Source organism: Limanda limanda, chromosome 3 (genome assembly GCF_963576545.1).
Source record: "Limanda limanda chromosome 3, fLimLim1.1, whole genome shotgun sequence".
NCBI lineage: Eukaryota > Metazoa > Chordata > Actinopteri > Pleuronectiformes > Pleuronectidae > Limanda > Limanda limanda.
This window is the reverse complement of record NC_083638.1, coordinates 16,700,679-16,715,713: the sequence shown is the minus strand read 5'-3', so window position 1 is coordinate 16,715,713 and position 15,035 is coordinate 16,700,679. Positions and strand designations below refer to the sequence as shown.

General features: G+C 42.1%; 1 protein-coding gene across 2 annotated transcripts in view; it reads right to left on the bottom strand.

The window, feature by feature from the left end:
* The window catches only part of nfatc3a (nuclear factor of activated T cells 3a), a 58,040-nt gene that overhangs the window by 26,339 nt on the left and 16,666 nt on the right, over positions 1-15,035 (bottom strand). For both annotated transcript variants that reach the window (XM_061068171.1, XM_061068172.1), the window contains exons 2-3: positions 13,077-14,259; positions 9,060-9,222 (exon numbers count right to left, since the gene is read on the bottom strand). In XM_061068171.1, coding sequence (XP_060924154.1) covers positions 9,060-9,222; positions 13,077-14,259 — 1,346 coding nt within the window. The remainder of the gene's footprint in view (positions 1-9,059; positions 9,223-13,076; positions 14,260-15,035) is intronic.

Genomic DNA, 15,035 nt, shown 5'->3' with positions numbered 1-15,035 from the left:
ACATGCCTTGTGTCCCTAAATATAAAAAAGGCGTATGTGGTTAAGGTCAGGGTAAGGAAGGTAAGGTTTTAGTAATTGAAAGTGACCTAAGACAATCTATGTGTGTGTGTGTGTGTGTGTGTGTGTGTGTGTGTGTGTGTGTGTGTGTGTGTGTGTGTGTGTGTGTGTGTGTGTGTGTGTGTGTGTGTGTGTGTGTGTGTTTGTGTGTCTTTGTGAGTGTCCATAAATCAAGGCATGTTTATTCGCAGGACCATGTGTGTTCCAGACAGCATTAAGTGAGTTAACAGTGTCTGGAGGAATGCATCTGTGAGAGAGGATACACAGACTAAAAAAAAATGAACACGCTTCACAGAAATAAATCAGAGCACCAAAAAAGTACAGAATAGAGGAATAAAAAAAGGCCGGTTTAATTTGTTTAATGCAGCAGAAGTTGTCTATGAACCTTTTTTTCCAGGTTGTCAGTTCTGCCCAGAACTATGAACAAAAAAGTCCTTGATTTTTTTTTCTTTCCTTCCATTTACCCTCTTGATCTCTGCCTCTCTGTGTCCTCCTGTATTACCTCTATTTCTCTGCACATGAGGGATTTGGTGCAGAGCCAGGGTGTTGACAAACATACACTTAGCAGGCCAGCACTTCTTTCCAAATCAAATAATCAACCAGGAAAACCTGATTAGAGAGTTAGAAAGAAAGAGAGCACTTTAGCCGTCCCAGTGAATCAACACTCCTGGCCAAACAGAAACACGCCACACAGGCGGGCTAATTCAGCCCCTCTGCCGCAGTCACTGCCCTTATTTAAAAAGTAGAATTTTCTCTTTTTGGATTAAGTTGGATTTGATCAATTTTGATAACCGTAGAATGTGGAGTGGTTTACCAAATGTAAGAAAGAATAAAATTGATGGGGGTCCAGTGTATTGAACCAATATGTATAAAAGGTGGACGCTGAACAGAAAAGGAAGCAAGTTCTTACTTTTTCCAATATCTCTCTACACTTCAGTTGATTTGTATTGATCTTGAATTTTCAAATTAATGCAATTGGCTTTTAACCAAGAACTAGGGCTGTAACGATACGCCAAATCCACACCTCTAAATGAAAGAGAAGATTACTAAAGAACACGTTGGACTTGACTTCACATTAAACATGTAAACAAAAATAACAAAAGAATAGGAAAGAAATTAAGGTGTGTGCATGTCGAGTCTGAGGATTTCCTCTTAACTCAGACTGTAGAGATGAGGCATCGGCTCCTGAGACATTACTACGCACTTTTGTAAAGGTAAACATACGATCCTCCACATCCACCTCATTGCTCTGAATATAATAGTCACTTCTGCATTGGTTCAGATTATGCAGGCTGTGGTCCCGGGGTTGTGGATTGGACACATACGCACGCACGCAACAGGCTGCACCTGCTCCTGTGGCAGCGTGTGGGATTGGGCAGGGAGACGTGTCACAGTTCTGTCTTTGCGTGTCGCAAATAACGTTTGACAATTGTTACAGCCCAACCAAAAACCCTATGTTCTACAAGATCCCACAGACATCATTTAAACTGTGTTACACATACTTCAGCGATATTTTTAGCTCCAGTCTAATTCCAGGTCCAGAAACACTTCAGGGGGCCCATTTGCACCTTCAGTTCAGAAATGGGTAAAGCTCCACCTTCAACCAGCAGGACGTAAACAAGGGCACATGGACAGTGCCTCGGTCCTGGCGGAGGAGACTTCTCCGCAGTGAAATGCACACGACACACACCCTTGACTGCTTTCACATTCCTGAGTCACCCCTCAGCCAACCCCTAAATCTATGCCTGAGTGTGAAATACCACAGGAGGGTGGTCTCTACACTTTCAACTCCTCACCTCTCTGCCCGTCCACACTGCACTGAGCCCAGCTGGTCAGTCAGCAAGTAACTGAGGCCTGATAGAGATCAGTTCTTATATTAAACCACAATGACATTAAAAACCTGCCACATGTCCAGGAGGCCCGTGCCCACTGAAGTCTGTCGCTACCTTATGGCCGCCGCTGCTGCTTCTGCCCGTGGATCAGGTTTAGTATGAATTCTCTCCCCTAAAATAAAACTTCTGGATACGGTTACATAGTCAGCTCCCACTAAATAAAGTCCCCACTTATTTTTGGCCTTCATCTGTTCCACTGATCCAGTAATAAAGAGAGCAAGTGGAGGGGGAAAACATCTCCCATCACTACGTGCACATGAACAGGCACACAGGCATAAACACACCAACGCTTTTGAACTTTCATTTAAATTAAAAAAAAGGTACTGGTAGGAACTCATCTGAGCACCGACAGTTTTGATGATGAAATATTTACATGGACATCACCATCTCCCTGCAGCAAAACATTGTCTCTGGTCACATCCTGTGTTTCAACGTCTACCTGCACTCCTTCCATTCATAGTCAGTTTATCTCTTGTACCATCCTGTCCTCTGCCTTTTTCTCCTCTTTGCCTCATCTTTCCTTTCCAGCACTCATGACGTCCCTTCCTGCTTTCAACTATTCCAACCTCTTTTCCCTTTTGTCAGTCTCCCTTCTTCGTCCCTGTCCTTGCCTCTCTCCTACCTCAGCCCCAACCCTCTGCCGTAACTCGACACTTTCTCACAGCCAGCGCCTGACTCTGCCAAGTTGTTTCTCTGTGTTGCTCCACTGTTGCCATGGTGAGACTCGCTGTGTATGCAAGACTGTGTGTATGTGTGTGTGTGTGTGAGTGTGTGTGTTTGTGTTTGAGAGCGTGTAGCTACCTACACTCATGTCGGTGTAAACGACATCTCTGAAGCTTGTGTTGAAGAGTGTGTGCTACTTAGAATATGTGGATTTACGCACACTAACCTTGGTGTAAAGTGTGGGCTTAGATAGGTTTGTGGTGTGTGTGTGTGTGTGTGTGTGTGTTTGAGAGAGAGAGAGTGAGAGAGTAGAGAGAGAGAGAGTGTGTGCAACAGATGTAAAAATGGGAGCAATGGTGGTCAAGGTCATGAGTGGGTCCATTTTATCTGGCAGTGGTTTCCCGTTTGTGGCACTGTGGCACCACAACCTGGGATCTATGGACACACACACACACACACACACGCACACACACACACAGGCCTGATGTTTGCCCAGCACACTAGGGAGGGCAGAGAGAGCCAGGGGGCCGGTTGACTGTTTGTTTAAACAAGGTCAATACACGCGCACACAAACACATACGCACAGGAGCGTTTACTGTATACTGCATGAGGGCTGTATATGGCCTTGCTAGACTGGTCCAAGCTCAATTCCTCTTATTCCCCCATCCTATCCTCCCCCACATCTCTCTCTCTCTCTCTCTCTTGCACCCTCTCGCGCTCTTACTCACACACACAGACATATACACACAAACAGACACGTGCGTCTCTCTCTTGACTTTCTCTCCCCCCTCTCAGTGACCGTTTTCTAACTGTGCAGTAAGCCTGATTACAACAAATGAGAACCAAGCTTCTAACATGTTTACATCAAATACAGCCCCGGGGCAAAGCAACACCAACTGCAGTTCACACAGTGCAGACCACACGGCTCTGCATTGTTGTCTGTATCTCCCTGCATTATGGCAGCTGGTCTACTGTGAGATCCTGCGGGAAAGAGTATGAGACAGAGAGAACTGTCAATGTATGGAAAAAGCCTGACTGTAAAGCGAGAGGACAAATAATAAGAAGAAAGAAGGCAGATGAGAGAAAGAGATGGACAGATAAGGGAAGGAGTTACAGAAAATGTGAAAGTGAATGACAGAGACAGAGATGGGCAGAAATTAGGTCATGCATTTAAGCACTGGGATCAAAATCATTTAATGCATCCAAGCTGGTGGAAATATTAGGAAGTCTTGGACAGCTCCTGTCGTATTCTCTTTCAAACCCTTGTCACCAGACACCATGGCTTCATTTAGATTTATGAGCGGGGGCAGCAGGTTTCAAGATGGTCATAATATTTTGTTTCCAACTCTTTTCAGCTTTGTGTTGTAATAAATCACACTCCTATGCTGTGCTTTTATGGTCCTAATTTTGTTTGTGCACTGATTGTGATTGTTTCTTCACTGTATCTAATAATCTTTTTCTTGTTGTGTCTGCCTGCCTCTATCCGTAGCCCAGCAGGTAATACCAGAGGGGCTCCTTATATTTGTGTGGGTGCAGCAGTACTCAATTAAGCTGGTTAAATACGCACAAGGATACCTCAGCCAGCCAGAGAGGCTTTGGACTTAAAAGTCTCCTAGCAACAGGTGTACCAATTATGGTCTGCGGCTAGCCCCAGAGGAATGGCTAAAACATCCAGTCAGCCAGGCACAAACTGAGCCATCCTGCAATGTACAATTATAAGACAAATAATATTTAAAAAATCCGGGAGTTAAAATACTGAGAAGCAACTGGAGCTGGCACATTTTTTAAATAAGCATGAAGATTTTCTGGCATCAATGATAAATCATAAATAAATTCTGTTAACCATCACACAGGTTCAAATATTTATTTGGCAACGACTACATTGCGTAGGGAAGAATATTTTTTGTTCAACCTTTACTGTTATAAGTGTCCCATAAACACTGTTGACTGATGGACTTCTACACAACTACACCGTGGCTAGTTAACAGTCATTAGCCCCAGTGTGTGTGTGTGTGTGTGTGTGTGTGTGTGTGTGTCGTTGCACAGAAATACACAGCATTCCTCTCAGAACTCACAGCTATGAATCATGTCTGTCAAAACAACTCAATGTAAACACTGTCACACTTTGTGTCCTTTGTTTGTCTGGCTCCCGTACGTACAGAAGAAAAAGGAGCCGACTGTTATGACCATTGCCAGGCACAGCCATACGACACCCTGCCTCTCTTTAGATCACTGATCAACAGCTGGTCAGCACCCTCCTCTCTTTCTTATTAGTGTTAGCTGGGGTCAAACTCCCAACACATTGCATTCTCATGTTTTAGTCCGAGCGATTGAGATGTACTTGTGTTGCCAGAACGCAAGTTACTGTAACATTAAATTCAAAGGCATGTCTACAGCTTGAAATACACTCTACTGCTTTGCCTGCAAGGTCATACAATGATACAGTCAAATTAGCAAAGAACACAAACAGTATGATAACAATATCATCAAACTAAATCGAAATAATTCAGACTTTTTCAAGTGCACAGGCCGAGGACATGTGACAGGTTTTAATGCCAATAGCTTCATATACTGTATGTCTGTGTCTACTCTTCTTTACAGCTCCTGCATCGGGAGTCTGGGAAACCAAAACCACAGGTTCTCAACGAGCCGTTAAATTTTACAGAAACATGCTGAACAAATTAACACAAATCTGCTCTCTGAGGAAGCTTTATACTACAACATCCTCAACATCCTGTGGATGAGATTCACTGAGTGAGAAATGCCCTGAACATTTTCTTTCTTTTAGAGGAAATCCACATACACACAATATTAATATTAGAAATGCAACTGTTATTTAACTAATAGCTGTGTGCATGTGTGGGAGTTTGAATGTGAGAAAACTGTGAGAAAGAAAACCTCTCACTGTTAGACTTGACCCCTTACAGTAAAATCTGTTTAGTTTTTGATGCTTATAAACCGACTATTTCATTTCTATTTTTACACTGTAACTGTAGCTTTTATATATATTTTTTTCTTACTCACACATAGCCAAGACAAAAACCTACTTTATAGTTTCCACACAACCTGTTGAGTGAAACACCTGTTAAGGCTCCCACCTACAGATGACTTAGTGATCAAACACAGAGGATTTCAGGCCTAGGATAGAGACATGTAAGTTGTTGGTAACATTTTATGTGACTTATGAGGTTACCTTCTAAGAGAGTTGTTTGAGCTTCTATATAAAGAGCAAGTGTATTTTGATATTTCTAAATTATTGTAAGAGGACATAACTGCATAACCTTGTTATTGACTGCACAGCCATGACTGTGTTAAAAGCCAGTGTACATTATTGCACAATAAAGGTTAAACAGGGGGCTCCCTGCTGCTGAGGGATTCACCTGCTCCAATGTTTCATTCATTTCAGTATTGCACCAAAATACAAATGTCCATACTAAGAAAACCTAGATTTACTCGCAGATTTCAAACAGGCCAACAAAATCAACTGCTGTCAAATGAACTTTAACACATGTGAGCATGTAAAAGTTCCCAGACCCAAAGCTCCTTCCTTTAGGCATTTCTTGTTTTTTTTCTGTTGACACAGCAGCGCAGTGGTGCACTGATCTTGGCAACAGCATGACCACAAAAGGAAGTCATCACCATGTCCAGATGGCAGCTATGGCGTCATCTAGTGACATCACGGCACCAAATTTAAAACCCAAGGAGATAACAAGGTCCCGCTGAGTCCAAATGACATAAAGCTATCATCAGTAGAATGAATAGAAGAGAAACTTCGTAAAGTTACCGACAAAACTATCAGTGAAATCAAAACATTCAATCTGCTAATTCTCTGTGGCAGAGAGGCTGGAATCAAACAGCAAGGCACCCTTGACACTCTGCCCACAGGGAATAGCTTGCTTCACACCTACAGAGCACCTGGGAAACATAATATGTTCATGCTTGTTCACGGTTTCAAGTTGTCTGACCTCCTTCTGTCCTATGTATACTGGGTCAAAAACAGTGATCAACTTTGAGATTCACTCCTGCTTTTATTAGAATTGATTTAAACATATATCTGACCTTATATCCAGCATTACATTTGTTTTACGCTACAAAATAAACACGAATGACAGGGTAAGGAAATCACCTTACAATATGATGCTTTTTGCACAGTGCAACAAAAAGAAGATAGCAGAAGAAGACCAAAACAGAGGAAAAGGTATTTAGTAAACAAAGACTGACTGTAAGACCTGCTGGACAAGCACTGATACTATCTATCCTCAGCTGTTCGTTTTATGTTGACGTTCAGTATTTGCAAGAGTGCACATAGGAAAAAGCAAAGATGGTAAGCGAAAGAATATCTTCAAATAAATAGCTTCTTCTATTGTTACTACGTATAAAAAATTATACACTTTACCAACTAGCACTACAATTTAAAAAGAGTAGCAGCATGTTTAATAGCTGAATAAACAAAATGTATGTTTGATACTGTATATACTCTATAATCAAACACATAATAAAAAGATTCCTTGTCAAAGTCCCTTGCTCCTCCCTCCCTTACTCATTAAACTCATTCACCCCCACATTTTCTCTCTCTCTCTCTCTCTCTCTCTCTCTCTCCCTCTTTCTCTCTCCGTGCACAAAGCTCTGCGAACAACTCATCACAAACGTTGTGTGTGCTCTTCTAACTCTGCCCAGGACAACTGATTGCTGTTGGTCAATTTAATCCAAAAAGTCCTTTCCATCTCTAATACAGTTTACTTTATCTTTCAGCACTGGGGGTTTCAGCATACTGGAGAATGTCTAGGTCCTGTGAACCAGATTCTAGCTGGGTCTTAATCACTGTTGAAATTGCCTTGTTTGACCTCAGATATAAGATCAGTACGAGCTAGCTACTGCAAGGAAACTGCTATAACCAAACAACCCCCTCTGGGGATGAGGAATAAGGGCAAGCGTGGCAAAAGCTGGGTTGAAAAAAGAAATGACAGCTAAATTATGCATCGACACATATGGCAGGATAGCAACTTGGTCTAACTGAGGTTGAAATGGTTAATGATTGGCCTGGAGGGAGTGTATGACTGAATGCATTAGGGTGAAGGCTGTTTCTAAAACAAATGGCAGTGATTTAGGCTCTGTTGTGGTTTGACGAGTTCTATTGTTGTGCTTTTAAATTGTTTTACCATGTGTAAATTGTGCAATAATGAGCTGTAACTGAGTTTACCTAAGGACAAACCTTCTTCAAATCTGAAGTCCAAAGCTATGAAAACACGTGTTGCATGCACCAAAAATAAAAAATAACGATAATTACAGAAAATTAAGCTGTGCTTTGAATGTTTTTAACACATTTTACCACATTCAGCGTCAGTGTTTAGCCATGTGCACTTAAGCCCAATAATATACTGTATTTCAAGCCATAAACAAAAACTAAACTGGAGGTTTATGATAACATTTATCTACATTTTTGTTTTTAGAAAAATTCTTATTCAATTCTACAAGCCAAACTTCAACGGTGCAGGTAAAGTAGGAACTAGTCTGCAAGATGCACTGAGGATAGTAGACAAGACGTAGTGATCCCATTGGGCAGGGAATGAGCAGCTGGCCGAACTATCAGTCTGAACTCAGCCATTGTCGGGTGCCACGACACTGGTCATGGCCCAGCTCTGAAGCGCTGCTTTAATCATACAAACAAAGGTAGCTTGTCACAGACTTCTTGAAATATTAATGGGTCTGAAATCTTCCACTATATTGCTCCCTCTCTATCTCTCTCTCACTCTCTCAGAGGGAGAAAAGCAGCATTGGCTCCACGTAGGCTCACCTGGTCTCTAACAGGTGCTATCGAATGACAGGGCGGCTGACTGGGCTGCAGCCACAGCTCTACTGACTGCCTGCTCGTCTTCCTGCTTCAACAGGTTGACTGACAGTCTTGCTGTGGGAGAGGATCCATGTGACAATCCACACATGCAAATGCGTAACATGAAACCTAAAATCAAATGTTCTTCTCCAACAACCAGATGATGGTTGAGCTATAAACATTAACAAATGCTATTTAGTCACGTTTTTAACAATCAGATGACGTTTGTATTTTAGGTGTGATGGGTGCTCACATGTACAAATTGAAAATAAAATTAGTTTCAGTCACATGCAGAGGGCAATCGCTGCCAACTGGAAAACAAGAAGTCACTGCTAAATTCAGTAAATAAGTTCGGTTCAGCTTGATTCTCTTCCTTTCATGTTTCCTTTCATTACTAAAGGCTGGGACGGTTGGAGTAGAGGCCGTTTGGTTGACGCAGAGGGAGCTGGATGATAAGTGGCCAGTGCCAGCATCGAGTTCAGTCCTGACCTCAAAGGGATATTTAATCCTCAGTGTGGTAGAAACACCAGTGCTCAGATTTTGTTTAATGGAGCAAAAAAAAAAGCTGTGTTACAGTAAGTACAGCACCCCATGAGGGAAATGCCCAAATACGTTACCTTGACGACAGGGTGGCCACCAGACGCTGCTTTGACGGCTCCTCGGCTGCCCTCGGTCTCATAGTGAGCTCGGTGGTGGGCTTTGGGTTGTACCTCTATCTTCAGGTCATATTGGCCAAACTGGCTTGGCAATGGCCAATCTAAGGGAGGCAGGGAGGAGGTCCTGGGGAGAGAATACCAAAAGCATGAAGACACACACACATTACAACTTCAGTATGAAACTATAATATAGTGTTTTGTTAAATATGGTTTGTTTATTATGATTGTGATTATATTAGCTACGTGTATAAATGCGAACAGTCCCTCTTGAAGGATCAGACTTAGTAAGACCGCACCGAAAAGTATAACTGATGTAGAAAGATATTTTAGCCTTAACCATAAGAATTTCCCACTGAAACACTTGCTTGCGTAAACCCACCTTGATATTTTAAATTTTTCAAATTATTCAGTTCAGTGTTCAACTTGCGACACCAAGCTCGAAAACCTGTCTCTGTGCTTCATGTCTGATGACAGTAACCTCCCTTCAGGCTGTCTGGCTGTCTGTAAGTTGAAAAGATGGTATTCCCCCCTTCATGGTGTGAGACAGTATAATATGTGTAAAATGGAGGTATACTTAGCCTCACAAGACAATGAATCACTGGAATGCCCAAATACATTAATCATGTTCTTAAACATAGCATGTGTAATAGGTGAACCGAAGACTTGGAGGTTGAATCATATTCGAAGAGGGACTTTTCTTTGTGAGTCTCTGGGTCAGTGAAGATTCATGTACCACAGTGAGTTCTGTCTGAGAGTGTGTGTGTGTGTGTGTGTGTGTATTTTATGTGCCGTGCTCAACTCGTTTTTTTTCTGTATAGACTACAATCATATTTGAACAGCTGCACTCAAAACACTCAATGGTCTTCTTCACAGAGAGACTGGGTCTCTCCATCTCGACAAATCAGATCAGTTTACGCCAACATCTTTCCATATTAATCCATTTATTAACTTATCAAAGTTCATGATCTTTCACCATAGTGAAATATACCTCAATAGGTCTATAAACCAAGCCTTTTTGGGTCTCTGTAAATAGTTTTATGAAAACCATTCCCCCCTAAATGAAAAAGGCTTGGAGAAAAGTTCTGTTGGGATTTGATGCTACATAAAGAAACCTGGCTTGACTATCGGTATCTTTATTTAGCAATTGTTATCATCATAATCTTTACATCTTTGTCATTGTCATACACATCATATAAAGTATATATTAGCTTTAAATGTTACCAATAGAAATGTATGGACTCATATTTGTTACGTTTTCTTAACATTGTTGTTTGGCTTATATTACTAGTTTATTACATGTTCTGCACTTTTGCTTATTCATATATTTTTTCCATTCTACTAGAGCACATGTGTCCAACTTGACAAGGCACCAGAGCTGGAGCATGAACCACAATGTAAATATTTGTCGCATCTTGATATTGTTTACAATTCAATATTCATCATCCGAGAGGCCTACTGTAGGGCAGCACAAGATATGTGTGTCATCCAGGTGTTTTGTCTGGCAGCAGTTAAAAAGTGCCATAATTTTGTGTTTTTTTTTTTAGAATAGTAGAATACACAATCATAAATTAGACTGTATGTGTGTCTATGCATCCATGCATTTTGTGTGTCCATGCCTCTGCATGTTAGGCCTGGGTCAGGGCATTGACTCAGTGCTGTCTGATGGGCTGAGAGTCAGACACTCTATGGTGCACACTGATCTCTGCCTTGGCGTTAACCACTGTATGCTCATTGTGATCCCTGTCACATGATGGCACAAGCTTTTATTTGGCTCTTCTCAAAGACAGTTCAGACTGCTAGCATGCAAACTCTACTAAGTCTAACATCCGTGACAGATCTTTTACAGAACAAATATTTTTGTATGGGAAAGTTTGTAAATTTTAGCCAGCGTGGCTGTCTCCCCAAATTCTTCCCCTTCCAAATACCTGTCAAGTGCTGGCTTTGTGCAGACGAATCTGAATAGACTTAACTTAAGTGCCACGTTTTCAGTTCAGCCATTGAACTTCATAAGCTATTCTACAGCCTCACACTAAATCAACAGTAATTAGATTTTTAGTTTTTAAGTTTTTCTATTTCAGTTTTTTTGCAGCTCATTGAGGCCTTTTGGTTATGGATCTGACGTGAAAATGTAAAGTAAATCTTCATTAGGTTGTACCTAAATACTAACTAGTCAGGTCACATGTGATAAAGGCATGTATAACACAAGCAGATGTCTGCTGTACTATGCTAATCCACGTGCGGAGCAAGTACCATGATATATTTATATGGTGCAGTTGCAATATCAAAATACTCTAATATCAGCCCTTTTCAGTTTGATTTTCAAAAATTGTTTTCACCTGAGTGTTTATTTCTAGGATGTAACACTCTGACACGCTGTACTAGATGCATCCTAACCCTCATGTTTTCCTCCCAGCATCCATGACATAACCACCCAGGAAGTGTGGGTTTGCATGGCTGCTATGGTAACAGGAGTAGAGGAGGACAGAGGAAATATGAGCTTTGTGACTGAGTAGAGCAGGAGCGGCAGCCTATGTACTGACATAGCATAACCTTTCTCAAATGTCTAAGCCATAGTGTAGGGGCCTCAAGTCCAATCCCATCCCCATACTGGCTTTTGGCAACCAACAGAAATTAGTGCCATGAATATCTCATTATAGAAAGCTCAGGGGGGTAAAACATGAGCAGACTCTTGTCACCCCACCATTTTTTAATCCCACCCACTCTAACCCTATCCCACCCATTCCACCTGGTCCATCTGTTCAAAACACCACTCACTAACATATGCATGTGCATAGGCAACTCAACAACCTTCTATCTCAAGACAGACAGGAGCTTACACCACCTAATTGTGTGCCATGCTAATGAAAACATTTAATTTAGGTCTAATTTAATGGCAGGTTGAGCAACTGGACAATACATCTAGTAGTGATAGCTCTAAGGCAATACTTGTCGGTCAACATTAAAGTAAGCAGCGCTGTTAAAAAAGATTAATTCTGTTAGACATTATTCTGTCAGGGGCTCACGGTGGAAATTGGAGATGTAGAGATCAAACGGTGACTCATCAAAGTTGACCCTGTCATTGTCTGCAAAATGTTAGGTCTATGTGAGCAAGCGTTTGTGTTATGTCTATGGGTCTCTGTGTGTGTATGTGTGTGTGCATGTGTTCACCCCTAAGTTACCATATGTGCCCATTGCTGGTTTACAGAAATTGGGACCAGTGAACGCACACAAGGCCATGTCTTCATCTGCTGCACACACTGGAGAACAGAAAGCACACTGCTCTGCTAAAAAAATGTTTTCATGAGTTTCTATATGCGCCCATTACTCTTTAATGGGGATATTGTGCCTGTGTGTTGGACGGAATCGGTGTGGGTTTTGATATCCGTTATCCCTTCACATACTAATAAATGAATTATACTCTGTCGGTCAGATTTATTCTGCTGATATAAGGCTCAAAGTTCACTATTACTGAACATTGATCTACAGAGATCCATCAACAAGCCTATATAATCTACGGTGCTATTTGATACCAATTTACTGCTCTACAATGTTTACACTTGACTTCTAGATCAAAAAGGATTTTCAATCTTTATGACAGCTCACAACACTCAATAAAAAAAACATTCACCACTGAGGTCTATTGTTTAGCCTTGACCCTATTATTGTTTTCAAGCTTGACATGTGGTGTCTCGCCAAGCATAACTGGAAGTATTAATAGTTCAATAAAAAAAAAGATAAAGAGGTCGTAATGGCCTTCACCTTCTGTCAACTTCTGTTTTGGGCTCTAAGTTAAAAAACCCCTTCAAGTTTCAGGATCTGAGATTTAATGCTAAATATTACTGCAGTTGCAACTGTAGAAAGTGAACAGAACAAATGTTTAGCAACTGGATGATAAAATGGTATCTGTGAGATTAAGCTAAATTTGTGACAATATGGTAGTAAGATGAATCTTCTTCTTCTCAACATCAGCAAATTTACCTGAATATAGGTGTGTGACCAGGCTTGGGTTTATTCCATGAGAAGTGGGAGGGCACTGAGAGGAATTGTTCCCCAGGCCCGTCTTTCTTCAGGCTGTGCAAGCCGTCGTCTGAGGGAGAGTCTAGATTAGGCGACATATTTCCTTGGTCATCTAGCCCCAGCTCCCCTTTCCCAGACTGCATAGTTGTTCTATCCTGTGAGGTCTTCCTTGTCTTAGATGGGATGTCTGCCTCTGATGGGCAGCACTGGAAGGGCGACATGCCCAGAGAAGGACTGCCAACCCAGGTGTCTTCTGTAACGCTGCCCCTGGGTGAAGGTCCTGGCGTGGGTGTGGGTGAGTGATGTGGCGACAATGAGACGGGATAGCAGATGTCTGCACTAGAGTGACGCCTCTTCCCGCAGGGTGAGGTGGGACGGGAAGATGGCCTGGAAGGTGGCCGCGGGCTGAGCCAATTTTCATCAGTGACACTGGTGCGTGGCGAGTGGCAGGGTGACTGTCGCGGTGACAGGCTGATGGAGTGGGAGTGGTGCACAAAGGCAGGGTGCTGGTGCTGCCAATGGGGCTGCTCCTCCAGAACTCCACCGCCGGTTTGAGGGGAGGCACAGCCTTGGGAAGTAAGTGGGGAGCCCAGGGTAAACCGGGCAGCTGCTTCATTTAGCTCTGAGTCAACATCATCATAGACGTGTGAGAATGATTCACATGAGGAGGCATCAGAGAACCAGCTCCTAGAAGAGAGACTGCTGCATGGGCTAGGACTGAGTGAAGAGTCCCGGTATGACTGGTCCAGCCGCAAATACAGGTGGTCTCTTGATAGAGGTCTGTCACCGTGATAGTCCCCATCTGGGCCATTGGCCCTCAGATCCTCTCCATTGGGACCTATCTCCTGCTGGCAGCTAGGGGAGATGGAGGTGATTTGGATACTGGGACATTCAAAGGCCTTCGGTGCCTCCATAGGAGCAGAGGGCAGAAGAGGGGAGGAGCCATATTTGGAGTCTTGTCCATGGTAGCCTGGATGATCCAATCCTGATTTGTGTGACTGAAGGCGTGGGGAAGTGTTGATGACCTGGGATTGAGACTGCATACCATGACGAGGCAGGCCAATGGACTGGTGGTTAGTGACCATAGCCTGGGGCTGGGCCACATTTAGGATGTAGAATGATGTGTTGTCATCAGGCTCCAGATCTAGGGGAAGAAAAGGAAAGAAAAATCAAGACCCAGCAATCTGGAGAATATTTTCAGTTAGTATATTTTTTTGTTTCACTGTTTGACTCTGAATATAAAATCCTGATCAACAACAATAGGGTATGATTAGGGTGGCAGCGATATTGTGGTTTCACAGCGTACCACCATGGTATCAAAATTAATTTTTGTCATACCATTGATTTTCTTATTATGGTATTGAAAAATATACAAACAAACAGAGGGTTTCACCTGCACGACACAGGTAAAATGGCAGAGCGAAAGAAAAAAAAACTGAAATCCTAGAAGACAGATACGAAGTCTGACAAAGGAGGCCTGGTATCCTTGACTCCATACTGACCTTAGTATGAGTCCTGATTATTACTTCTATCCCAATCTAAACACATGTATAATAAAAACTTTGACCATAAAATTATGTAATTTTCTAAATCACAGAGTCCGACTACATCAGCGGTGTGAGTCTGGTTGGTAACCTCAGACTTTAAAAGAGAAAAAACTTCACCCCATAAGGAAACACACATAAATACACTCTTAAGACTTTTAGAATATGTTTGTCATAAGACACTTTTTAATATTGTTATTGTTTCTTCATTCCAGTACAATAGAGCCAAAATTAAACAATGATTAGAGGCCAAAAGCATTTTTGAGGTGTTGCGTTTCTCATGCAGTTCAAAGGAGGGGTCTTGACTCTCCAGCTGCCAAATTAACCCGTTTAACTTAAATGGGCAAGAGAAAAATATATAAATGATAATTACTGA